This window comes from Pezoporus flaviventris, unplaced genomic scaffold (genome assembly GCF_033815535.1).
Source record: "Pezoporus flaviventris isolate CSIRO_AGI_PZ_B2104156 unplaced genomic scaffold, CSIRO_AGI_Pfla_v1 ptg000001l, whole genome shotgun sequence".
NCBI classification, from domain to species: Eukaryota; Metazoa; Chordata; class Aves; order Psittaciformes; family Psittacidae; genus Pezoporus; species Pezoporus flaviventris.
The window spans coordinates 6840048-6867252 of NW_026892549.1; the positions used below are offsets into that span (position 1 = coordinate 6840048).

Consider the following 27205-nt stretch of genomic DNA (forward strand, 5'->3'; position numbering starts at 1 on the left):
ACATTTGCCCCCACACCCAGATCAAGCACTAGGAATTCAACAGTCAGCAGTTTCCAGCAGTTAGAAAACTGACACCATCTAAGGCAATAAAGCCCAAAGCGAGTGGTTCCAGTGTCCTTGCATAGGGAGCACTGGGGTGGAGTGCGAATGAGTAGCCTGATGGTGGTGGCTCTGCCATGATACTTACGGGTTCACATTATTTCACACCACCTTCCCGGGAAAACATGCCCCTTGGCAATGTTTACTGCTCACCTGGACACACCAACTCATCATAAAACTTCAAAGTAATAGCAGCCTACCTACATAAAGCAAGTAGTAGAGGATTTTATCTTAATCATCCAACAAAAGAAGTCAAACCTGATTCGTTTGGAGGAGCCAAAGGTTTTTAGAACATGGAAGGGCTTCATCACTCTGCTTTTTCACTGGAAGATCTTACAACATCCAAGGCTGCAAGAGGTTTATTTTTTTACTCTGTCAACATGCTACAAAGATGATATTGTTTAAGCTCCCATGTTGGGGGCAGCATGGGACAACACAAATACCAGACTCTGAACTTTGGCTTGTTTAATGCTTACCCCTCTGAGACAACACACTGCTGTAAGCCTTAACTCCCCACCCCTCTGTGCTTTTCTTTGCTCTATTAATTTATCCTTAAGATCACAGGAAGGTGGCTGCAGCTGGTATAGGACAACAGAAACACCATCTCAAGATTTACCTTCCTGTCTCTCTCAGGCTAAATAGCTCAGGCAACACCTGTAACTTTCTGTAGAAACACTTTTTACCCTGCCAGAGAGGGTTATTGTATTAAAAACATGCAACTGGGTCTTTAAGCCATCAAGTTCATTGAAGGCCACTGTTTGAAAACCCATACTAAGTGTTCAGAGAGATCTAGACAAACACAAGCCATTAACTACAACTAGTTCAAATACCGAAAACCACTGTATCAGAATTTACAATGCAGACTGTCACAGAGTGCAAGAAGACATCAGAGACACAACACTGAAAGAAGATCCCTTCCACTCCCCCATCAGCACTCCCCACTGCCTAGTGCAACTCAGATGGCCATAAAGCTGAATGGAAAGCTAATATGGGATAAAGGATTGATATGTAACCTAACAGCCATTTTCAGTAGAATATTGAGCTCTCGTGTTAAATGTGTTAAATAGCTACACTGAGTGTAAACAAGCAGTGTTTCAGTGCATCAAAAATTGACAGAGGTTGCTTAAATGTAAATAATCTGTAAGAAATTAATTTGTTAAAACTACTTGTTCTTTTCACTGTATATTTTGTTATAAAAGTGTTTACATCCCACCAAAGATTGAAGGACCAGAAATGATGGCTGCAATCAAAATGCTTATGCAGTGAAAGTGATAAGGTATTCTGGATAAGCTTGAGCATCATGAAATATGATGAAAATGGATGGCTGCTTCACATCATCAGTTGAACTGTCAAACCGATCTGTAGAGTTACTAGCGGTTTTTGCTGCTGGAAGAATTGATCCTTTTATCCCCTGAGAATATTCTCCAACAAGGACTCGAGCCAAGTACATGTACTTCTTCCCATCCATATCTGGTGTGGAGTAGATGGCATTGGCAGAATAGCTGGCCTTAACAGCAAAGTATGTTCCCTTTCCAAACTGTGCAGCTGTAGACAGAAAAACAAATGTTTGTGAGCATTTCATTAGCAGCACTCATTCACCTGCCATCTTCAGAGCATATGAATCTCCTGACAGTTTTGCTTTTTATTGCCAATAGGGAGATATTAAAATGGGTTCAAACTTAAACAGGGGAAGTTTAGGTTAGATATAAGGAAGAAGTTCTTTACTGTGAGGGGAGTGAGGCACTGGAACAGGTTGCCCAAGGAGGTTCTGAATGCTCCATCCCTGCCAGGGTTCAAAGCCAGGTTGGATAGGGCTTGTGCAACCTGGTCTAGTGGAAGGTGTGCCTCCCTATGGCAGAGGGGTTGGAACTAGGTGATCTTAAGGTCCTTTCCAACCTAAACCATTCAATGATTCTATTCAGGAAAATTAGAGTTGTTTTGAAATTCACATTACCGTGCATTCCAGCATAGCTCCGGTTAAATCCGCCGTTGTTAATTAAGGTTAATGAATTCTTACTTGTCCCATGAAACAGATGCCTCTCATTATTTTTGTTGCCATTTTTGTTATCCATTTCACACTTTTTTATTTGGTAGGCCTTCCACAAATACGGGTTCTGTACCCTTTCAATCTGCAGAATTTGAGAGCAAAACAGAAAGAAAGACGGTTGCCATCATCAAAAAACATGAGTGTATATCAACAATTCTGTCTGCTTCCAAGATTCTGCTCCTAGATCCAATGCATATACATCAACTATGAAATAAGTTAGTCAAGTCACTTCAAACTCTGGCATGACGGACAGCAGAACCCAGCCCAAGACATGACAGAAACACTCCATGGGAAAAAAACATAGGAAAGATTTGCAGATTTCTGGGGTAGAGATGCCATGCCTACCTTCAAAGCAGACATGGCTTAAGCAAGCAATTGCTCTGCTCTACTATAGCAAAAACAATTTAAGGGAAAAGCACACTGCCTTGGTGCTGGAGGATCAATAGCTTAGAAATTGTTTCAAATATCTCAACCGCAACATTAAACTGATGCTGATTAAAGTTACTGACAGCCATAAAGACTTGTACAGCTTCAGAAATCCCAGTGGAATTTATTTTTCCATTGTTAGTATTGTCATTGCTATCAAAAGCATTTATGCTCAGACATGACGACAGGATTTTACCCTTTCAATTTTAAATGACTGACAGGTCTCCAGAAACCTTTTCTGCACATCTCTATATTCTCTTGTTTCTGGTCTTAGTTCCACTATTTTGAGTCGCTGGTTTTCCATATCATCCCATGTTGCAGGGAGTACAATTGACTCTTGACCTGCAGAAGAAACATAAAGCATATTTGCCCAAATTCTCTGCTTAAAATGAAACATGCCCTACTACGAACCCTTCTAAAGGCCCATAGATTTAGTTTATCACTAGTGCCTATTGCTCTTTGTCAGCCAAAAGTATTCCATGGGTTTTTCACTAGAGAATTAGGGCATTGTAGTTTCTAGTTTGCCACTGCACTGGCAACTGATGTGCTTGAATAAGTAGTTCCTAGACAAGTCTGTTCTTCACAGCTGAAGAGGAATTCTCTGCAACATCTTTTACTGGTAGCTTTCCCTGTAAATCAAGTTTTCAAGTATAAGGAGCAAATGCAGATTTACTGAGTAATTAATTCTCATCAGGTAAGAGACTAGAAGCAAAGGATCTGAACAAGGAAAGATTTAAATTAAAAAGTTCAAGAATATACCCTCCATCTGAAAAGCAGAAGGCTTTTAAATGGAGACTATCTTCCTTTTGTCCCTTTTCTCATTTCATGTGAGGCCTACTAATTAGCTATATTGTTAAATAGTAACACTGACTGATGCATATGTTGCAGACATCCAGCCTTATAGGTTTCTTCAATTAGAAGTGACATTTCTTGGTAAAAGAACAAAAATAAAAATCTGAAAATACGTGCAGGAGGCATTATTAAAGCACTGGGGGCTGCACTGTTATTTAAACCCATCCACTTTCAAGGGTTAAGTGGACGAAAACGTTGTTCCCATTAAGATATAAAATGTGCCCCTGTAAAACTGAGTCATGGCAGGACAAAGAAAAATAATACTGGGGAAAGTCCTGTACGCATGAGTAAGAAAAAGGTAGCTCTTTCTATTGGAAAGGACCAGAAGTAAAGGGAAGAAGATACATCTCAAGAACTCAGAAGTGAGCTGAGATCTAGAATGATCACTGCTACAAACATCTAACTACTGCCAGTAAACCTCAGAATGCACTACCTACGCTTAAAAAAAAAAAAACAAAAAAAAATATAAGTAACTGCAGGATTCTTTTATTTTCATTTCCCAATTCAGGTCCCTCCACATTCTCCAGAAATGGACCTGCACAAAACTCCTAACAACATTTTGCCTATTTTTACCATTTCTTACTCTGCAGGAACGTCAGTCTGTCAAGATGCTTTTACTTACATTTATCAACACGTATAATGGGTGTACATTTTCCCTGGTCATCCACAACATGTTTAGCTTCTAAATTCACTGTGTATTTTTTCTCATTAATGATGATTGAAATATCTTTCTCCTTTGCTAGGAAAGCGTTTTCCAAGCGCATATTTGTGAGATTGTCAAAGGGCACATAGGTATCCTTTTCATAATATTTCCACTCAGTTATGCTTTTAAGAAGTTCTGCGCTGCTCTCTTTCAGTTTAGCATTTTTTACCCTGTAGATCATGTCTTGAATAGTCGAATAAGCGATCCAGACATCTTTTGCAACACCTGAAATTCGAATAGCATTACCATCCAAATAAAGAGCAATTCTTAATTTATTTTCTAGGTCACGCAGTTTCTCACTCTGTTCTTCAACAAAATCAGAGATAAACTCATCTGTGATTTCTGCTTGAAACTGTTCCTTTAAGATTGCACTTCTCAACCAGTCTTCCGTTTCTTCCACTTTCTTTTTGCTTTCACCACAAATCTGCACAACAGCCAGCTCTATTTTCTTCTTCAAAACTGCTTTGGCTTTTCCATTTGGGGAAAGATTCTCAGAGCTCTGGAATGCTACATTGAAATACACAAGTAATTAATATAAACCATTATCAGCTGGTGCTAAACAGATTGATCTATAATAGGTATTTAAATGACATTTACTTACACTTTAACTTGGAAAGCTGTAATTTGGCTGCTGTTTTAGCAGTATTTTCTCTTTTCTGCATGCTTGTATGGAACACACTCAGCAGATGTGGTTGAAAGATGACAACTTTAACAGTTTTCACATATGGAGCAGAGTTACTTCTTGCAAAGTCAGTTACTGCACCTAGCATGTCTTCAGCAACTGCAGCTGCATCACGGCCTGCCTGGCCTGAAATGAGTCATAAGCATTTTGCCTTTAAAAAGCACTAAGAACTGTTACAAATTGTTAAAACGTCTCTAGAAGAAGTTATGAACATACCACAATCACCTGGATCATAAATATGTCAGAAATAACTGCAGGCTACCAGTTTGGAAGGGGAAAGGAGATCTGAGACATCTTTCCAGGAACCGAAACATGAAAGCTTACTGTTGTTGACATGGCAACTGATCAGGTTATGATGTAGATGATATGGCTTGGTTACTTCATAGGCCATGGGCCTTATGCTCAATGGCCCAGTGGCAAACTCTTTGCTCAAAAAGCAAGTCTAGTTTTATTCATGCAAGAGGTCCCTGCATGCATGGGGCCTAGTTCTGGATTACCGGACGAGAGATTTCTACTGAAGTGAAAATTACAAGAGAAAAAAAAAGGGACAATCTGGCCTTCCTGACAGGTTCACATTCCATCCGTAGGAACCCTACCTGTGCGGCTGCTAGCCAGAGCTGCATTATCTACTGATTTCAGCAATGGAGAAGTAGTTCCCTGGATATTCTCTGATGAGCTGCCCACACGTATTAGGCTGCTGTGACATATACTTATGGTGCTCTAGGAAGTATAAACATACTTTTTAATCCCTGTTAGCAAGAATATGTCAGATCTAGAGCACGCATACTCTTCACATACCAGCTGACTGCAAGGAGTGAACCTTTCTAGGTCTTTATGAACTTCTAGCAGTTTTGAAATCTGCAGTTTCTGAATATACTTTCACAAAGAATAACCCCTCCAGATAAACCAATTTCATCACTTGAACTCTGAGATCAGCAGAATCACACACACTAAACCACTTCAAAAAGGAGACAAAGACCTGTTCCTATTGCTGGGAAGGCGACAGAGGTGTACTGCTGATATTCACACTCCTGAAGCACCGTGGAGACCAGCATCTTGATATCATCTTGGGCAACAAAATGAATTATTTTTTTGCATGGCAGCCTTCCCGCTTGGGTGGTGATATAGCTCTTGTTTGCTTGTGAAGCTGAAACATTAAGTAGGAGAACATAATCAGTCAACAATTATCCACAATATAGATGTGTACTAATCCTCACTAGGACATGATAAATCATGACAAATACTCCCCAGAATAAGCTTCAAGTCTCCTTCCACAAACTCTGCATCTTCCTCTCTCTATTTTCACTTTCAAGGCACAAGGATCCATTTTATGTTTGCAAAATATTTGCCTCATTTGGCGAATTAATTTTCTCAGGAGTGACAAAAGGAGTTGCTTCCAGTGGGGTATGGCTTCTCTATCAACCTTTCTGTCAACATCACCCTTGCTCATAGCTGTGTTTGAAGTAGATTAGATCTGTTTTTATCATGGAAAGCTTTATTGGAATAACAGGATGCAATAATGAATACATTTAGTTCTTTATAGATGCTTAGAGGCCCTCTCTTAAAGACGTTTCTTTTACTTCCCTCATTACATGTTTTACAAGTACCACATTAACTGATTAAAAACAGCTGATGTAACACAGTGCATAGTACAAATGGATGTACAGTAGGCACCGAGAAGGTATTCCCACAGATTCCTGCCATACATGAACACTTTCATGAAGGAGGTCAGAAATGTACTATACCTAGTTGGGCACATTCATCTTCAACTGCTTTTCCAGCACTGTTCAGAATTGCTCTAGAGACACCTTGAATGAGAAAAGGCATATGAATCCACAGTTACTACTGTTAATGCCATAAAGTCCCTTCCGAGGTAGAACTGCATACCACATAATACCTAAAATATCTCAATCCTGATAACAGTAAAGGTTATAAATGAAAAGCAGCCTAAATTTTAGGTTTATGCTTCTCAATTCAAAGTGATGTCTAAAGAACCTAACAAGTTTCTCTGAGGTCAAAATGTCACTGAGGTTTGTCTTCTCCTTTAGTCTGACAGATGTTCTATGGAAGGATTACATAAAACAAAAATTATGAGGTTCCCTTTCCTCAAGAGTCTTAACCATGCCATCCTGCAATATAGATTAACAAGAAAAAGGAAGTTTCAGACACTTCCTAATTGAACCTTTGTACCCCAAGAAGCAAAGCAGAAACCACACTGTGAAACAAAAGGGTTTGAAACATTGAGGGGAGAGAAGGGAAGAAGGGGGAAGAATACTTCTTACTCTCCTTATCCAGCCCTTAACCCTGTTTTCATACATAAGTCAACTAAAGTACCTATTTTAAGGCTGAAGGTTTGGTTTGTTATGTTTACAATAACATCTCCCTCTTCTTTGGTAATGTCACCTTCTGCCACCTGGAACACGATGGAGCCAATAGTCATTTCATGTACATTCTGTGCTGGCATTGAAGAGGTACCAGAGAAAGCTGCCAGAAAGAAAGAGAGCAGAAGGGAGCAATGAAGTAAGAGATGAGGCACTTGTTCGTGTGCACAATGCCTACAGAGACCACAGTCCGCCTCCACATTCAGCCCGTGAAGAAGACTGCTTGCCATGTTAACTGAAAATCATTCCTTCTCACAGGAGTCTCTTATCAACCTTCACCTATTCCCGTCACTGCTATTCTTGCTGAGATGGCAGAAAAACTTGTTTCACTTCACACCTGGTATATAGACACTACCTCACAACATTTTACTGTATAAACCTTTGCAAAACTCCAAAGTAAGAGAGCAGCAAATTCGCCAAGTCTCACTCCCTTGCTCCTCTGTCTCACAGAGTTTTCAGGCAGGTTCTCTACTGTGTGACAGGAACTTTTTACCTACGCGTTATTTGTAAAAACTGGATTGAGTTTTCAACCATGTCCTACACTCTGCAGTTCCATTAGGCCGGATAAAACCAAAGACATTTCACTTTGGTTTTGCTATTCATCTGAATGTGTAAAAGATTTAAGAGTATTCCAAAGAGGCCACTTGAAGACACATAACCAGGAACTCACCTGCATTCCCAGGACATAGGAAGACACTGACCTGTTCATGAACTAATCAAGTACTGCAGCAATAAAAGAAACATCCCTACTTGTGCCCTTAGCACATGATAGCTTCTGCTGTAGGGGCACTAGCCAGGTAATGAATCACAGCTACCTTTTTTTTTTCCTTAGCACCTACAGCACTGTTTCAGATGTTACAGAGACGCTCAGCCTGAAAATACTATATGCTGTCTTTTCAGCAGCCATTTCAACTGTTACTTGGACTTTGGGAATGACATGCCCAACAAATATCTAAACATCCTTAATGAACACCTTCCCTGGAATATTTAAAAGAATAAAAATATCCAGCAGGCATACAACTTCTGTGAAGCAAGCTTACCTGTGTCTTGGCTAGTCTTACTTGGAGAAGTCTTCTGCACTGTAGCATCTACAGCATTTCCACACCTGTTCTTAAGTTCATCTGAGAATTCCTAGAGAAGGAAATTACAATCCACCCTTGTAGAAGTCCTTAGATTAGTTTTCAAACCTTTATTTCTACTGTCTAAAGTTAAAAAACCCCACACATATTTAGGAAGAGCTTAATGCAAATTACTTCATACCATATGCCTAGATGCTCATGGCAAGTCTTGACACACAGTTGTTCTCAGAGAGCAAGGTTAGTCAGTGTGAGCAACAGACATAATTGATAAATAACTAAGTCAAAGCCCTAGTTACCATTCCAGAGGGATACATTAACAGATGGCACCCTTACACCAATGGCCTAGTTTACACTCCAATTCAAATCTTGCAGCTAATACCACCCTTCTCTGTGCACAATAGCTCAGACTATGGTGTAGTAAGCTTCCTGTTTGGCCTTTCAAAATGTATTAGCTGCTGCACAAAATAGCAGAAGTCAAGACATGCAGAAACGTTTATTTGGGCAGTAATTCACAGGGGGTCTACTCTATTTTGAGAGATCTGTGTGTGAAATGAGTAACTTCAGTGCAGATATAGAAAATTTGTGCTAACATGATACTGAAGAAAGGGGGATATGGAATACTGATACGTTTCTACAGGAGATGTTTACAGCACAGCAATCCTAGCGTCATTATTCTTCGTAAAAAGACACTAGTACTCCATTGAAAGCACTCCTCTTTCCAAGAGTGAAGGCATCTACGCAGGAGTTGCAGCAAATTCATTTGTAGGCAAGTCCTTGGTACTGAAGAATTAGACTAGCTCATGAGACGAAGGCACTTACACTTTCATCTATATTATTACCAGGAAACAGAAAAGGATGGGAAGAGAATAGGGCTGTACAGGACAGGCAGGTGACCATTACTGGAAAAAAGAACTTTCAGTACACACAAGAAAGAGACTGTCAGCAAACTTCTTTAGTATAAGTCCAAGCACCCTGTGGATTCTTTGGAGATTATCGGACAGCCAAGTATCACGAGATAGAACCCTAATAAACTTGCATATAACAGAGACAGAAATATATGGTAACTCACCTGAATATTAGCTATGTCTTTTGGATGCAACAGAAAGTGAACTTCCTCAAGATAATTTACTCCATTTTTACTACTGAATTCAAACACCTTGTCAAACAGTAATTTAGCAACAACAGACCTGGGGAACCCCAAATTCCCTGTCCCAATCGCTGGGAAAGTAATTGACTTTAAAGATAGTTCCTCAGCAATCTCCAGGCATTTTGTGATGATGTCACCCAAGACCTGTAAAGCACAATTATTTTTTCAGTTACTGAAAGTAATTTTTTCTTTCCAGTATATGCAATGTAGCTCATCCCCTTTAGCTACCTCTTGGTATTAAAATACAGCAATTGCGTACCTTACAAGGAATATATTAGTAAACAAAGTATCAGACACACGGTAAAGAAAGAATAGGCCAACCTCTTTCACCTTCTTCGACACTCTCCCCCATTTCAAATAAAAAGTGGCATTAAACCCAGTATAAAGACCAGTCAAATTAGAGTTCAGGCAAATAAAACCCCTTATACCTTTGTAGATGCGTATCCCTGTAACCACGCAGGTACAACAGCATGAAGCACAACACTGCAACTTAGATTGTAACCTTTTGTTTTCAACACAGAACCTTCCTCAGGTGTTTTTCCTAGGCCTTCTTCTTTTAAGCCTCTCTGAAGCATTGGCCCTGCCTTGCTTAGCAAAGCTTTGGAGAGGGGCCCTTTATCAAGCTGGAGATCTTTGGTAACACTGATGACAACAATGTCCGTCTGAAAAATACACAAGCAAAACCTCTAGTTTATAAGTATCAAATTCAAATCTTGCACTGATGAATCTGCCTGCTGATTTACAAAGTAAAGTTTTGGGACTGCTATCTGAGATTAAGCAAAGAAATTATGCCCAATCCTAGCATCACAAACCTGCCCAAAGTACACAAAAGCTGAGTTAACAGTGAAATACTTTTCAAGCCAACGGGAGAAAGTGAAAATTCTGCATCCCTGGTCTACTCATTCTGCCTCCATTTGGAAAATGTTTATGCAAGTTTGCTCTCCAGGAGAAACTTGCACATCAGTCACTGAGGTAATCAGGACCTCACACATGTGGCTGGTTTAGAGAAAAAGGAGAAGCTTAATACTTTAACAGCAGGTAATTTAAAACACTTACGGTAGCATCCTCAATTCTTCCTTCTTTCAGCATGATGTCAAGGCCTTCCTCAGTGGTTACCAATGGGAAGTTCTTGTTATTTTGAGAAATTTTCCTTTTCCTAGGCTGATGAACTGTACTGGTCCAACGCAGTGAAGTGTAGAAAGGTGGATAATCTGAAAACACTTCTCCCAGTGCCTTGCTGAAAGCCTGAATTTTATTCTGTTCAATATCCACAAGATGAATCTCCTTCAAGCTGATGTCCCCCTTGTATTCTTTCAAGGTCTCCTTGATGGAGGCTACAATTGAATACGTACACAGTTCCAGTGGGAAGCCAAAAATCCCTCCACTTATAGCGGGCAGAGCTATAGAATGATGATGAAATGTTTCAGCCAGTTGTAGACTTCTCTTCACTGTCTGTCTTAACAAGCACACACACTGTTCTGCTTCATCCTTCCTCCACCTGGGCCCAACAGCGTGAATTATGTTCTTGCAGGGGAGTTTCCCTGCACCCGTGATAACCGCACACCCAGGCTGCAAGCTCCCGCTCTTCTTCACCAGCTCATCACACTCCTGCTGTATCTCTGGACCAGCTGCATTTAACAGCGCCCAAGCAACACCACCGTTGTGTTTTAGGTCTTCATTAGATGCATTTACCACAACATCAACGGGATGAGTGCACAAGTCATCTTCATAAACTGCTACTACAACTCCACCTATGGTCACCTGCCCATAGGGTTTACCTACATTACTATGTCCTTGCTGTTCTTCCAGCTGCTCTTCCGACTGCTCTTCCAGCCTCACTAGACACTCAAATTCTTGTTTCGCACTGGCAGCAAAGAAGTGTTCTCGCTCCTTGAAATATGACTTGGCTCCTGGCTCTCTAATTACCACACGTTTATAATGAAAGCCAGACAGAATTTGTTCAACTAAGGTGACTCCCTTCAGCACTTCTTTTCTTGGCCCACTCAAGGATATAACTCTACATTTCTTCTGTGTGATAAAGTCAACTTTCACATCTTTATTCTGTAACTCACCCCAAACACTGGTCTTCTCTTTTTCAAAAAAGTTTATGACTGCCATGGGCTTTCCTGTGATGAACTTTTGTACTTGTGTGTTTTTATCTATAAAGCTGAAAAGTTCCTCAAAGGCTTTTTCTACTGCTTGAGAACAACCAGCAATAATGACCTGACCCTGTGCCTGAGTGACTGTTACAGCTTCATTAGAGCAGTTTTCTTTAGTGAGCATTCTCCATTCCTGCTTCTGGAGGACTGACTCATCCTCCAATGTAATGCTTTTGTAGACCAGTTCCTTCTTTATTTCTTCTTCTGCTTTTAGGAGATCTTCAGGAGCATTCGCTTTCAAGATGATAGCATCTGGGCAAAGTTCATAAAAGGCACTAATTTGTTTTGTCATGAACAGGCTCTGTGACAGGGTTTCATTATCAATATGCTCTAAAAACTGGAAAATATAAGGGTGGACATTAACTGTTTTCTTTACCATTTTGTGTATGTTCTCTAATATTTCCCCTTTTACTTTATAAACTTCTTCGGGCATTCCACATAGGTTAATTATCTTCTGCAAAGGATCATAATTTATCTGTAGGGCTGGGAACTCCGTATGACTTTTTTCTTCAAGGCCAGTACTCTGTAAAATTGCATATTCCCCTGGACTCACCAACACTATTTCTTCAGTTCTTTTTTTTTCTCTTTCAATTTTTCTGGTGGCCTTTTCCACCAGAAGGGTCAGTTCTTGTTCAACATTCTTCACAACTTCTTTTTCACCTACTAGAACAAGTAAGTCCTTGGAAATATATGGGATTATCAGATACTCACCGTGGGTAAAGCTGTTTCTAATGGCTTCCCACACCTCTGCACTTACTTGACATTTAATTGCTTTGTACTTCGATATGCTATCTGAAAATGCTGTGGAAACATTTTCATTCCATGTCTTGATCACTCTAGATACTGATCGCTTCTGCTCAGACAAAGTAGCTGAAGGATGCAAAGTAACTTTTGGGTCTGCACAGCAGGGTTCAGGCCACGTTAGCGCACAATTATGCTTTGCCATTTCACAACTTATTGTCTCAATTAGTCTATTATTTTTCAGCAAGTAATACCAGATATATGAATCCAGAGGCAATATAATTGGATCTGGCTTCTTTATTTGTGGCCCTTCCTTTCCATATAGAGCTGTTCCCAGTGAGGTGTAGAAAGGATAGACAAAGATTGGTGTTTTGTTGAGTGAATGCTTCTTTGCCAAGATATTGGTTACATCTAAAACAAACAAACAAAAAATCCCAAACAATTATGCTAGAACTTAAAACCAAGAGTGTTTTTTTTAACTTTGTATTTTATATAATAATGTTTCTTATGTCTAAGAAGAGTTTTTCATTCATTTCCCAGCTAGAAATAATTCCAAGTTATTCAAGAGTTACTGGTTTTAAATGCCAAAAACTAAGAGAGACAGTTAGAAACCAACACTATCCACCTCCAGGAGGTACACACAGCTTTGTCCCCACTTCTGTTATATGCTGTATCACTCCTCCATTTCCCCCCTCCCCCAAAAAGAGCATCTACTTTCTTCAACTTCCTTCCAGCTTCCCCTTTCACTCCAATGCCTCCAGCTTCTCTCTTGTCTTCCACCTTCCACAGATGCTCACGTTTCTGTCACTGGCTGGAAAAACCACAGCACCTGCTCTTTGACCAAAAACCGGCCTAAGAAGTTGTCCTCACACAAGCCAGACAGCACACATTGCCATGGGGCAGCTGATGGTGAAGGTGACAGCTGGAGGGGATGTGTCCTGCACTAGGTAGGCCTGTGCTTTCTCTACTGAACTGAAACTGTAACCAGAACTCTGTCAGGATCAAGGCCTGGATGAAATAAACTATTCTATGCTGCATGCTCAGCTGGTCCAAAATGTAAACTTGCACTCCAGTTGGCAGAGACCTGCTGACAAAGCACCAGACCTACTGTATTATGAGGACAAAACAGGCATTTCTCTAGAAAATCCACATTTGGATCTTTAAATGAAAGGATCTCAAAGAAGTAAGATTTGTATTTCTGCATTACCTTTATGGTCATTGAATGTAATGATAGCTGCATCTTCATCAGGCAGCTGCTGAACATCCTCCACATGCCCACCTCCACTTTTCTTATTCTCAAAGTAGATGGTTATATGGTCACTGGGTATGTTAGGTGGTATATTTTCAGCCCTAATGCTTTTTGTTAGCTCAAGGCACCGTGCAGTAATATTTTGTTCTTTTGCTCTGTGGTTTTGATTAAACTTCTCAACAAATTCCCCTGCAGCTAAAACAGGAGAAGAAAAAAAGAAAAAGAAACAGTAAAAGAAAAACCAAGATCAAACTACTATCTTGCTTTCTTATCATGATGGTAGCAGACTATCCTTGTGTGCATTGACCACAGCACTGAATTACAAAGCATCTATCAACTAAGAGGTGCCCACAAAGCTACTTCTTTCCACATATTAAGTATCTGTCACCTAGTATTTACCACATGGTTGATCACAATTGTTGACTACAACTACTGTAGCCAGAATCTGTCACTGGTTTTCTTACTGAGTAGCACTGGGTCTATCCTAAACAAAGTAAGATCAGGTTCATTTTTGGGCTATGGCTTTATACACAACTAATCAGACATAAGTCAACAGTTCAAATCTGGATTCTTTCAGGTTTATGATAAACACATTCTATTTTCACTGGGTTTCCTCCCTGTTGTCATCACAGTAAACGACAGTCTTTTACATTTGCCAGACAAACACACAATTAAGTTTTTAAAGGATCTATTTATTTCCTAAAGGCTACACCAAAAACCTGGGACTAGACCACAGTATGAAAGGCAAATAATTTCTGACTTCTAAAGCAGAAAACACTTTCTCAGAGACTAAAAACTTCTTTGGTTTAGTTACACCACAGACTAATCCCTTCACAACTTTAAGATTCCTGAGCAACTTCATTCTTACATATTACCAATAATACCACTGTTCCCGCTAAGTTGAGTCAAAGTGGCAGATAACATATTTTCACCATGTTCTACCTTCTAAAGAGATTTACAATTTTTCTACACAGAAGACAGAATTCTCTCTTCTTTCCTATCCCATCTCCTCACCCTGAATCAAGTATATGTACCTTGTCCCTAAAAGAGCTCAAGTGCAGCAGCACTTGAAGAATCCTGGAACCAGTTCACCACATCAGTGTAATTCAGTTCTCCTGGTAACATGGTGCTGTTATCTCTACAACATCATCTATGGCATTGGCTTACACTATTTCTGAATCTGGTCTTATCAGATCACTCACTGTTGCCCATGTCCTGGGATGGAATTTGTCGATAATATCAACCGTAATTCAACCGGGAAGTGCCCCTGATGTGTCACTAGTGAGAAGCAGGAGCAAATACCTCTCTGTCACCTGGAAGATGCCACTGCCGTAAATCACTAATAAGGCAGAAGAGAAGGTATATATGTTTTAGGGTATCAAATACCCTAAAAAAAAAAAAAAGAAAAATCACAGTAGGCACGCAGTACCTTTAGACTAGCTGGTACTGCAGCATCAGGCAAAGCACACAGTGTCCCACACTTCACACAACTGACAGCTGTTAGTCTGCATAAGGACAGCATCACTTGCCTCAGCATCCCAGGGTCCATGCAGTGCAGTCTCCAGCAATGACCACAACAGGCATCTTTCTAGAGAACAGCTGCTTCCCTAATACTCTCCCAGCCTCCAACCTATTACAGTAGATTTCACAGGCCTAATGCAGCCTATTTAATAATGTTGAAAACCTTTGTTCCATCTACTTGTTCAATTTTCCCTCAAATCCATACAAACTTACTACACATGTGACACCTTTTGGCAAGGAGAGCCTTTATCATCAATCTTTTCTAAGAGCAAATACATCCTTTTATTGCTTGTGTAAAGTTAGATTTTGGTTTTAGTCCCACCTGTTCCGTTTACTATCCAAATCAGAGGGTTTACTAACCCTCTTCTGTCTACCTTTTTTCTGTAAGGTATATAGTGCATGTCATTAACTTCAGTAGAGTAAATCCTCATTTGAAATGACGTCACATCAGATTAAACTTTATACCTATGACAGAAAATATTAGTCTCCCTCACACACACACAAGTAGCTAATAAGAAAGATCCACAACTCTGACTCCTTACCAATATTTCCAGTAAAAGTAACTACAGCAGCATGTACTTCAGGTATCATTTCCACACTGAAGTCACCATCATCCTCTGACAAGCCACTTATGTTCTCTACCAGCAGAATTAACATGCAGTCTTTTACTGTCTCCTGCACATTCTCAAGCACAACTCTGGCGGAAGGCAGGGATCTTTGAGAGTCCTCCACTTGGCCTGGCTCCTGGAGAGTATCCACTTGCCATGGCTTCACAAACAGGTCAATTTTCTTCACAGAGTGATGCTTCCTTTGCAAAACGTTTTGGGCATCTAGTTCCACAAGAAAACAAAGATATGATCTTCCCTTCCCCTCCTGCCATAGCAGAGCAACATGTTAAATTACACTCTACTTTAAAAGCCTGGCCAGACATATTTTATTACATCACAGAAGGACAGAAATAAGACAAAACTACATTGAATGTTAGGGTCAGGATAAAAGCTACTGTATGTTCTAGATGTCCCCAGTGTCCCCCAAGAGAGAAAAGAAAAGAGTTATTTTTTGAGGTAAGTGCTGGTTCCTACTAGGACACCTCAAGAGCAAGAAACTGTTCTCCAGATCAGTAACGTTTAATAAATAGCAAATAAAGATATGGTCTTCCATCCTGCTTATCTTGTGTATTTAACTATTAACTATGTAACTATATTTTACTATGCTAAATATTTAACAATATTTAACTATTCTTTCTGCATAAACGGTTTCCTCTTTTTGCATACATCCTTCACACACTAACAAGTAGCCAACAGCACTTTAGTGTAGAGAAAAATAGAGTAAAAATCAGGTAAATTGAAGCTATTCTAAAAAATCTTTTACACCATAAAGGTGAGCGTTCACCTCTCTGTCTTATAAATACATATGTACTACAACTTTTCCTTCCAATTCTCAAAACCCTGCAACTGAAATGAATATGAAAGAAGATACAACACAATAGTATTTACCCATGATTTGCAGTTAATAATGTACTATGCTTTATCCAGTCTCCTAAACTGGAATTAAAGCTTATATATTCTGTGGTCTCCTGACATCATTTCTCCAGCATTATTCTCTGTGAGCCTTGATCCACATACTTGGGACAGCTCTAGAGAACCTCTGTCAGAAGCACACGCCTGTATTGGATGGACAGGCACATTTGTTCCTTTTACATCCTGCCAGACTTCGGAATAATACACCATTTCTGATGGATCAATGCCCACAAAGAGAGCCAGCACTGGTAAAGGCCTATTTTTAGAAGTGAGCTTTAGTTATATAACAGCCAAAGGATACAATCATACCTTCCTCATCCTGAAAGGTGATGATCATTTGCTGATCTTTTTTGACGTAGGACTTAATGGTCCCCCCACCAGACTTCTTTTTATTTTCAAAGTACATTTCCACAATTTCATCTTCTATTTCCTCCCCAGAGGCAGCAGTTACTACTATGACAGATTTCCTAGGGCTTGCTTTTTTCACTTCCAGTTTCTCACATGATCCTGAAATGAAACATCACTCCCTAGTGCAAGAGTTAACAAAACCCCCAAGCTTATTATCTTCCAAGTTTTCACAACACTTTTTGTTCAGATCATGAATAAGATGAGGAAAAAGAACAGGCAAATAGTATTTCAGGTGTCGTTTTTTATCACAACAGCCTTCAAATCCCAAATAAGCTGAGCATATCACTAGCATGAGTTGTTGCATAAACAGGTGAGGAGAAAAGGCTTCCATTAATCCCCAGGCAAGAGCAGCATAAATAATGGCTATGAAAGCTTCTTTACAAATCCATGATCAGGGTATCCATCACTTTTCTGCCCCTTCATTTACAGTTCCAGCCATTGCTGCGGTTGCTGGGTCTACACATGTTGTGCCAGCAGAGCTCAGGTGTACCTGGGGTACACAGCTACAGATGTTCTATCACAGGTCTCCCCAGCAGGGCTGGTGGCAGCAGGGAAGCTCTGTGCAGGGACGTTACCCAGAACTCAGCATCCACTGCATACTATCCCTAAGGAACTGACATGTCTGAGGTAGCCAGTGAAGAGGGGAGTTTCCTAAAGGAACTCATACAAAGGAAAAAAAAAAGGGGGGGGGGGGGGTATTTATTTACTTATTTAAGCTCAAGATCATTATTTCTACACTACATTAGAGAAACACCACAAGCGACCCAGGTGACCAGGGCACTATTGCAGCATAGAGGTCAATGAAAATCAATGAAGCAAGAATACAGTGGTGTCTGTTTGATAAGTGTCATGCTTGCCTGTCTTCTCCTGCTGAGTTCACACACACAGAATAAGTTTCCTTATTCTGGCAGGCTGGAAGTGACACCTGAGGTTCATTAACTATACATAAATGACAATGATTTCTGGGTACTTCAAGAAGAGTCACACTCTTGCTGTACCAGGAGCTAGCACAGATTGAATTTAGTTTTATTTGACATTGTCAGAATCACAAACTTCTATATATTACTTTTTGCAAACCATATGTCAAGTGTGGTCACAGAAACACTCTTTAAGCTCAAGAAGCCTCAGGCATAATGTTAAAAACCAAACTAGCACACCATCATGCTTCATGAACCCCTGCAAGCGCATCCTCCCGTGCATTACAGCACAGCCCTCACAGAGGAACTGTGTGTTGAACAAGAAATCTGTTGAGGACATTCCACCCTGGAAGGAAGTGCCTTTAGAAGTCAAGCACCCCTGTAAAAGTGTCTATCATGATGTATGCTGACTCTGCACCACATCGCTACCTGCTGGCTTGAAACAATAAGGAACACAGCTAAATTAGAAACCAAAAAGTAATGGCAATATCTGTCAAGCTGCTTTCCTGGCCTTGCACCCTCAGTCTTCACCTGTGCGCCACTCTTTTTGGCACAAATAACTTGCATGTAGGATAAAGGCGGCATGTGTGACTATCCAGCTCTGGTCCACAAGGAGAACACAGATGATGTCTGCTGGAACCACAACAAAAACTGCATGGAAAGTTAGTTCGTTCAGGTTTTATGCACGTCTTGGAGTTTACTTAAGCGCTATCCTTTATAAATTACATTAAATTTACTTTTTAAAAAACAAAGGGGAGTGGTGGAGGTGATGAAATGACAGAGCACATCTCAACGCCAGCCTGGGCAAGCTCTCGACCAGCAGACGGCTCTGTCGCCGTTCCCTGTCCCTCCCACCCCCGAGCCAGAGGTGTACAGACCCGGAGTCCCTGTCCCGCACCGCTCCTCACGAAGACCCTACCTGACGCCTCGGCGGCCTCGCCAGCTGGTGCCACCTCCTGCAAGCGGAACCGGAGAAGAGCGGTTACCGCGGCCCCGCTCGCCCGACCGCCCTCCACGCCAACCCGCCCGCCTCACCTGCGTCTGGCAACCGTCCGCAGGCAGCTCGGTGACGACTAGCGACAGCTGCCCTCTGGGCTCCCACTCAAGCTCATGGACCCGCCGGTCGAGCACCCGCTGCCTCACTGTCAATACGACACACACCGGTGAGGGGAGGGATGCCACCGCCGGACCTCCCGTTCCCAAACGCGGGTAGCGGCCATTGGTGGCCCTACCCTGGCTGCTCACCTTCGGGGTGCACGAAGCAGACGAGGAGGTGCCCGGTCACCGTCCCGGTCCCGGCCCGCAGCTCGCACTCGCCGCCACCCGAGCGCTTCTGGCTCTGGAAGTAGCGGAGCAGCTTCTTCCTCAGGGCGGGGGGCGGCTCGGCGGAGCCCCAGTCGCCGCGCACCAGCAGCGGGAAGCCTCCCGGCCGCTGCCCCGCCATGGCCGCACCTACACCACAACCCCAATCCCCACCCCTTCAGTTTCGGTTTCATTTCTTCAGCGACGGAGGCAAAAGCAGCGCCGGGCTCCGCCCTGCAGGGGGAGCGCTGCCCCTCCACAAGGAGGGCAGGAAGGGTGCCGCCGCCGGCCGCTGTAAGCAGCCTTCGTTACGCAGCCCGCTCCGCTCGGGAGGCCGTGAGCGTAACGCGGTACTTGCACAGAGCCGCGGCAGAACCTGGTTTTACAAATGCAGCTGTTCTCAGTGCCTGAGCTTGTAACTCAGGCAGTGGGTAATACTCTCCCTGCGTTACGTTTTGAAACCAAGTCGTGGCGCAAAGTGAAACTACTCGTTTCCATCGCTCTCCATCAGAAATACTTCTACCACTGTGCAGGATTGCAATTTCTTCTTAGGAAGAAATACTGTGAGGGTGATGAGACTCTGGACCAGGTTGCCCAGAGAAGCTGTGAATGCCTGTGATAAACGCATAAATACGTTGGCTTTTGCAAATCATAGGTGTTGCTATGTGGATATAACTGTATGAGTTTGCAAAGCTCGCTAAAGATACAAGATTAGACAAAAAGTTGAAAATGGCCAGAACTCTTGAGCAAAATGGAGTCACATAGCAAAAGAATTTGAAAAGGTAAAAGAAAGGGGGGGGGGGGGGGGGGGGGGGAGTGTGTGTTGATATGAGGAAAGCTAATGCCTGGAAAACATAGGGTTAAAGTACTTTTAGCTTAGCTTAGGTTGACGATAAAGAACAATGCTTGTGTTGTAAGTCTGCGGTGAGATAACAGAATTTAGTGGCCCCACTAAGCCTGAGTGAATTACTTCACACCATCCTTCTACTTATCAATTAGTTTAGAGACAGTGCCTCCCAAACTTCTGCTAGCTTGGGATACTCCTTGTCTGCTCATCCTGTTTTGCTTTCAGTAAATTTTGGACGAAGGTCATACTGTTCTAAATCTTTGCCAGCTATTGGAAAAATTACAGATATGGCTGGTGTCAGCTAGTTTTGTGATTACTGGGGCATCCAACTGCGCCAAAGGTGAAAAGTACACCGTGAGGAAGACTGATTACTTCATCTTGGAGACCCCTGCCCACAATCACCGGAGAGCAGTGCTCAGACGCCAAGAGGAGGAGACTTATAAGTTCCTGGAGCTAGTTATAATATTCCCTGCCTATATGTGGGAATTATGAATATGCATATGACTAATGCAATAGTGAAAGTATATAAACCTGTAACAAATGCTAATCGGTGCGCCTCTGGCTGTGGTCACACACCCAGCGCTGTTACTTTTGCTTTATTGACTTTGTCCCTCAATAAAACTCTGTTATCTTGATTAGAGGAGTGAGCTCTTATTTCACATGCCCCATCCCTGAAAGTGTCAAGGTCAAGTTGGATGGGGCTTTGAGCAGCCTGGTCTAGTGTAAGGTGTCCCTGCCTATGGCAGTGCTGTTGGAACTAGATAATCTTTAAGGTCCCTTCCAACTCAAACCAGTTTATGATTCTATGAAAGAGTGTTCCCAGACCAATGTGTCAGCTAGCTGAGGCATTTTCAGCCATGTGCCCAGGACTTCCCCTTGCAAAGTTTCAGCTATTTCTTGCTGTGTATTTTACTAATGTGCCCAAATCTGAGACACTAAAATAGCAGATAAATGAAAATTGGTTTTGTTAGACATGCTGAGTGGGCCTATGGGGATGCCTTTGTTTCTCAGTGGGCCATTAATCTTTTGTTTCTTAATTTACCGTTCTCTCAACAGTTTGCCCAGGTACATGCTCTCCTCCCTTGCTGTAACCCAGGCAAAGTAGAATCATAGAATCACAGAATAGTTAGGGTTGGAAAGAACCTTAAGATCATCTAGTTCTAACCCCCCTGCCGTGGGCAGGGACACCTCACACTAAACCATACCACCCAAGGCTTTGTCCAACCTGGTCTTGAACACTGCCAGGGATGGAGCATTCACAACCTCCCTGGCCAACCCATTCCAGTGCCTCACCACCCTTACAGTAAAGAACTTCTTCCTTATATCCAATATCTGACTTTGAAAGCAGATCGGTTAAGTTTCTTCATAAACAGTACAGCTGGTTATAGGATAAAGGTCTGGGAGCTTTCAGAGACAGTCACCAGGACTCCACTGCAAAACTCAGCCTGCAAACTTTGCCACAGATAAAACGGGAGCCAGTGAGTTATCAGACAGGGACCTAACACTGAGGAAGTGTCTAACAGGGACAGAAAGCAACACGAGCAACTGAAAGAAACTGGGGAGATTTGACATTCACAGCTTGTTTCACTGTGCAGAAAAGCACAGCCATTTAGAAACAACTGGAATGCTAGTATCTTACTGCACAGAAAAGGAGGAAACGTGAAATAGTGTAAAATGTGAAAACAAATGTGGTAAAACAAAACCACAGTAGAAGAGATATTGTAACCCACATGGAAACCAAACAGTGCTGATACTATGACACATGAAAGTCAGGGAGGTAAAGTAATACTGCCTGTTTACAATGTGGGAACCTAAAATAAAGAGAAATAAAAGGGAGGTAGCATGGGGTCCAAATCACCTCAAGTCGTGGTGCTGGTGGTAAATTCCTAAATAAAACAAGCAAACAAACAAACAAAACAACTATACTTACTTAAAACAGGAGGGAAAAGCTGTACAGAAGAATGCAGAACTGGGCAGATGGTATGTTTATATTTTGTTTATTGGTTATATTCAATAGCCTAAAAAAAATGGTTTAACTCACTAAAAATTATGGCTGCACCAATGGGAAGAATATAGTTTTATAGTTGTAAAGCTGATGTAAAAGTTGTATTTAAGTTCAAACACGATGGAAGGCACAGAACCAGGACTCCCTGATCAGAGATGGCCACAGGCACCATTTACTCAAATGTGCCTCAGCATTTAGCACTCCTACAGGTTAAAAGCACCACAGCAGCATCCACATATCCCTTCATAAATTATCCATGCTAATTTAACATGTAAACCCCAAACCACTACTGCCATTTTTATCCTGGAAAGGCAAATAAGTGAAAGACCACAGCCTGATAACAGCTGATGAACAGCTGCATAGAAATTTTCTAGGCAGATGAGTTACGTGATGCTATCCATGATGATAGACATAATAACACAAAGCTAAAGCATTTTATCAAATAGAAGCTAGTAGTGATCAGGCTGAGGGCTTGTGGGGAAAAAAGTGCAGATCAGATTCACTGGTAAAATAAGATACACAATTTGAAATTTGACAAGTGCAATGAGTACTGATACTGCACTCACAAGACCCAAATTCTGTAAATGCTACACATTTAGGGAAGCGTTATTTGAGGAAGTAAATGATATGTAAAAAGAGCATATATCACTTGATGAAAAAGATTACTTTTCTTAGCTGACTGTTAAATACAAGTGGTTTAAGTGCAGCAGTTGAACAAAGTAATTTCTTCTTAGTGATTGAATAGTAAATTAACTCCTACATGTTTAGTTACTGCACTTAAGGGTTGACAGCTGATAAATTCCTTTATTCAATTCCTTTTGCTTTCAATTCCAATCGAACCCGGTGCAGATAATCAGGATCAGGATAACCGAAGCTAGGAGAAGAAAAAAAGAATACTTCTGCAATGAAGCACTTCACAGTTCTACAGAACCTTCTCATCCAAATCTCTTAGAACACTACAAATTTTATTCACTTCTTTCTTAATCTACAGAGAAAACAGATCCTATTTTGCAGATTAGAGAGGTAGTACATCTGTAAAGCTAAAAACTGAAGAAAAGGAACTGCTGAATTTGGTTGCTCAAACTGACACCAAGAACTTGATTTTCAAAGCTGCCAGCTGTCACACTTGAAAATGATAGGGCACTTAGGCATGCATCTTTGTAAAAATCAGAGGCAAAGCGTATACAAGTGAGCATCCAAAACACAAATATAATAGCACCTCTGGATTTTAAGTAGTGCATCACCAAAAGTAAGTATGAAGCAACTGATAACAAGGGCGAGCAGCTGGGCAAAGGAAGCGATAAAGTAAAACTGGTACTTTCTGTCCTTTTATGAACCTAGCCTATTAAGGGGAATCTAGACATAAACCTTGAGAGCTTGCAAGAAGACACCTGCCCCTGAGAGGTTTAAACAAGCTTGAAAGAATTGTTCCAAGACTTCCTCTTGTCTCTGTAAGACTTTTCCCAGGAGCCAAATTTTACTGATATTAACTGCAGTTAATTGTATCTTTCAGAATGGCCAATGGTATGTGCATTAAGGGGTGGAATGTAGTGATGTGGACCAGAAGGCTGTTATACATTGAGGAATTAGTGATCCACAGTTCACTGAGGCAGGCCCAGGCCTGTGCCATGCTGTGCTGTGCTAGATGTGCAGCATGACCTTCAGGGCTGTGTTGTGCTGTGCACATGCCATGGCTGCGTGACAGACTCGGACAGCTCCCACTTGGTCCTGGTGATTACACCACCTGTGTATCCTTGCCTTTATCTAGAAGTGCAGCAAGTCCTCAAGAAATACTGAACAGAGTTTCTCTTCTACTAAGAAAATCCTACAATAGCTCAAACAACCAAAATGAGGTAACCCCTTGTACGGATGTGGTCGGCATGGCATCGTCTGCTCTGATCAGAAGCCCACTGAATGCTGTACAACTCAGGGTTCATAGCATCTAAAAGAACAGAACCATATCTATACTACAATCTCTTCTTGCTGTTAGCCTTCATATGTAGAATTTCAAATCACATTTTACAGAGTCTGAGTGCTGTCTTTACTGGGGTCATAACAGACCAGCACCTCCTGGTGCAAAACAGCAGGTAACAGAATTCCAACCTTCACTGCTATCAAGATCTTGCTGTTCTATACTATAAGTATTTTCTAACCAGAGCAGTTATTAACTGTGTAGGTGCTTTACACAGCTCACTGGTGAATGAGTGGCATGTAGGGCAACAGAAGCCTGAGCTCCTCCTGGTCAGCTGTTTGGACTGTTCAGTTGTCCAAACTGGTGAGGTCATTCAAGTCTGGATCCGTAGAGCATTCCACAATCACTTTGTCAATGACAAAATCTGAATGCTCTAACATGGAAAATATTGAGGGTAACCTTCCTGACTCATTTAATAAATAAAATTACATGAAGAGCAATAAAATTACATAAAGAGAAGTCTACTTACTTGGTAGGTCCTCCCACCATGGAAGTTTTGTGGTGAATATCATTCCATGTGATAACATCTGTTGCACCAGTAGTACGTGATTCCCCCACTGTGAAAATCAATTTTTGGTTAAAGGCTTTTCTGAGGAGCTGCAGAATTTCTTGCCCTTCTTTATTGTCAGGTAAATAGGCTTTTCGAAAAGTTGAAGAATAATGTTTCCCTGGGTTTGGATGGTTGTTCTGTTTTGCAAAAAAAAAAAAGAAAAAAAAACAAAAAACAAAAACCCCATTGTATATTATAAATGTTTTGAAAGCATGAAAATGACACATCCCAGCTTTTGCAATACTTTTTATCCCGTCTTTGACTGAGGAGGACTGATTTTGAGGAGTTTTCTCGTTAGATGATTTCTTTCATAGAAGATTCATTCACATTTTCTTGTCAACACTCATGTATCCATTGTTATTTTAAAATTTGTTTTCTCATCTTTGCTCTCTGAAATGCATGTCACCCCACCCCTGACTTTTTCATTCATCCCATTTTTAGTCTTAGTCATGACTCTTAAGCACACACCATAAGCTGATATCTCACCTGAAAAGCTTACAAGCCAGCCCATTATTCATTTTGGCCCATTGGTGTCTGCAGCTAAGAGAATTCCCCCGAAAATACTCACTATACTCACAAAATGCTGTTTAAATGATATTACTCCATAGATTTCAGTTCAGTTATCCCCAGTGTGCAAACTACAGACAGGTAGCTCTGTCCTGCTGCAAATAAAATGGCTACTATTTAACTCCTACTGCATTACTTAATTGCACCCAAAAATACCGAATTAAATACTTGCAGATTTGTACAGAACAAAGAAATGTCTCTGCTGGAAGTGCATCAAAATGATAGGAAACCAGTTAATTTTATGTTCAATATTGGTTTTGCTGTGGGAAAAATCTCTTTTATAAATCTTTATACTTACAGTTTGAATACCACCTCGCATATTATATGTAATCTCAATAGTACCACAACTGGGATAACCAGGGAGAGCTGAAGACAGAATTCTACTTGACATTCTCCCCTCTGGCTGGTCTCCTCTCATGACTCCATAGAAAGTATTGCAAATAGGACAAGCTTGCTTGTAAGTCATGGCCTGGTCAATGCAACTTCTGCAAAATGCATGTTTGCACTTTCTCAGTGTTTCTTTGTTATTTATTATCTCCATGCAAATTGGACACGTATCTTTGTCATTTTCTTCTGTCTTTGCCTTAGCCTGTCCTTCAGAAGTAAGATTATTCTTTTGCCTGCCATTGTATTTCTTCTCAGATGCTCCTGTATCTTCTTGATAGCTGAGATCAGAGGTCAGTGGTGTCCTATTTTTACTTTGTGTTGAGTCTTCGATGGGAAGAAAGTTCATAATGTACTTTTCAGCATCAGAAAGATGGTTTGGTAAGCCAATTAACATCAATTTGTCTTCTTCCTTCTTAAGCTTTACATGCAGATTTTCCAGTTGTTTCCCATTAAGTAACATATTTAATCTTTTCTTCTGACCTTCTGAAAGCTTCAAGCTGATGAGTTTTTCTCTTAACATTGCAAAGGCACTCTGAAATGCATTGATGAAGCATTCAGTAGCATGCGAAGACATATCAAAAGTTTTGATCCTGGGCCTAAATATTATCAGCATCTTCTGGTCATATGAAACGTCTCTCTTTTCAATTGTGGTATCAAATTTGTCTTTAATGCCTTCAATTTCTTTGCTTAATATTGTCTCCAACAACTTAAACATAGAAGCATCAACTTCAATTCCATTCCTGTATTTGTACAGTTCAGATGATATTTTCAAATTCTTTTCAGCTTGGCTGTTTTCACCTTCCTCTGCTAGAATTTTTTTGGCAGCTAAAATCTCACTTGCGGGACCACGAAGTAGCAACAGATTCCCTTCCTCTTTGGCAAGAATATTACTAAACTTAGCATTTAATTTCACTATTATCTCACTTAATGTGTAGCTGTTCGCAATAGGAAGTTCTTCCTGTCTCAGATTTTCCACATTTTTCTGAAAAGTTCTGATGAAAAAATCACTAGCTTGTTGTATCAATGCAGGACTTCTATCAGAAATGAAGCTTACTGATGTATTTCCATTGTACTGATCTTTACTTATTATACACACCCCAAAACGTTCACATAGTTCTTTGATTTGCTCTTTACAGGTATGACTGAAATATTCATAGAGAGCTGATGGAACTGTAAAGTCATTCACTTCTTCAGTATTCAGACCATTTTCATCTTTCAAACCATTCTTACTTTCAGAATGTGAAAAATCAAGGTTCGGCTCATTGCCTGAAAGGATATCCTTAAAGTAGCAATAAGCTTTTTCAATGTCTGCAAAATCTCCCGTCAGTTTCTCAGATCCATCAATATCAGGATTTCCTTCTCTCTTTAAATTTGGACATATAATGGTAATTCTCTTCCTTTGATGTTCAGTGAACATACTGGTATTCAGAGTCGCAGATACTGTAAGAAATATCTAAAAACATAAGAAGAAATCATTATTTATTTTTTATAAGGTTGTCTGCTTGCTGCTTCTATATTTTCAGTAAGGAAAAGCTCTGGTACATCTCAGTGGGGCCAGGTTACTATAGACAAATTTGCACATAGTATTTTCTGTCATGTATACTGACATTACACATATGTAAGTAAAGCAATTTGCTTCCAAGT

The 27205-nt window shown here is 40.9% G+C and overlaps 1 protein-coding gene across 5 annotated transcripts in view; it reads right to left on the bottom strand.

Annotated features, from left to right (window-relative positions):
- Positions 1-906: 906 nt before the first annotated feature.
- LOC133279003 (protein mono-ADP-ribosyltransferase PARP14-like) overlaps positions 907-27205 on the bottom strand; it is a 29527-nt gene continuing 3228 nt past the window's right edge. The window contains exons 3-19 of one of the 5 annotated variants that reach the window (XM_061472459.1): positions 25473-27014; positions 24527-24614; positions 16916-17113; positions 15629-15916; positions 13524-13760; positions 10473-12727; positions 9845-10078; positions 9339-9560; positions 8231-8321; positions 7144-7293; positions 6555-6617; positions 5789-5956; positions 4729-4935; positions 4047-4634; positions 2769-2914; positions 2117-2228; positions 907-1644 (exon numbers count right to left, since the gene is read on the bottom strand). In XM_061472459.1, the coding sequence (XP_061328443.1) occupies positions 1355-1644; positions 2117-2228; positions 2769-2914; positions 4047-4634; positions 4729-4935; positions 5789-5956; positions 6555-6617; positions 7144-7293; positions 8231-8321; positions 9339-9560; positions 9845-10078; positions 10473-12727; positions 13524-13760; positions 15629-15916; positions 16916-17113; positions 24527-24614; positions 25473-27014 (6879 nt within the window). In that variant the 3' untranslated portion in view covers positions 907-1354. Of the gene's footprint in view, positions 1645-2053; positions 2229-2768; positions 2915-3064; positions 3202-4046; positions 4635-4728; positions 4936-5788; positions 5957-6554; positions 6618-7143; positions 7294-8230; positions 8322-9338; positions 9561-9844; positions 10079-10472; positions 12728-13523; positions 13761-15628; positions 15917-16915; positions 17114-19176; positions 19387-24526; positions 24615-25472; positions 27015-27205 lie in introns of those variants that run through there. The other 4 variants (XM_061472373.1, XM_061472541.1, XM_061472681.1 and 1 more) reach the window with 4 other exon arrangements.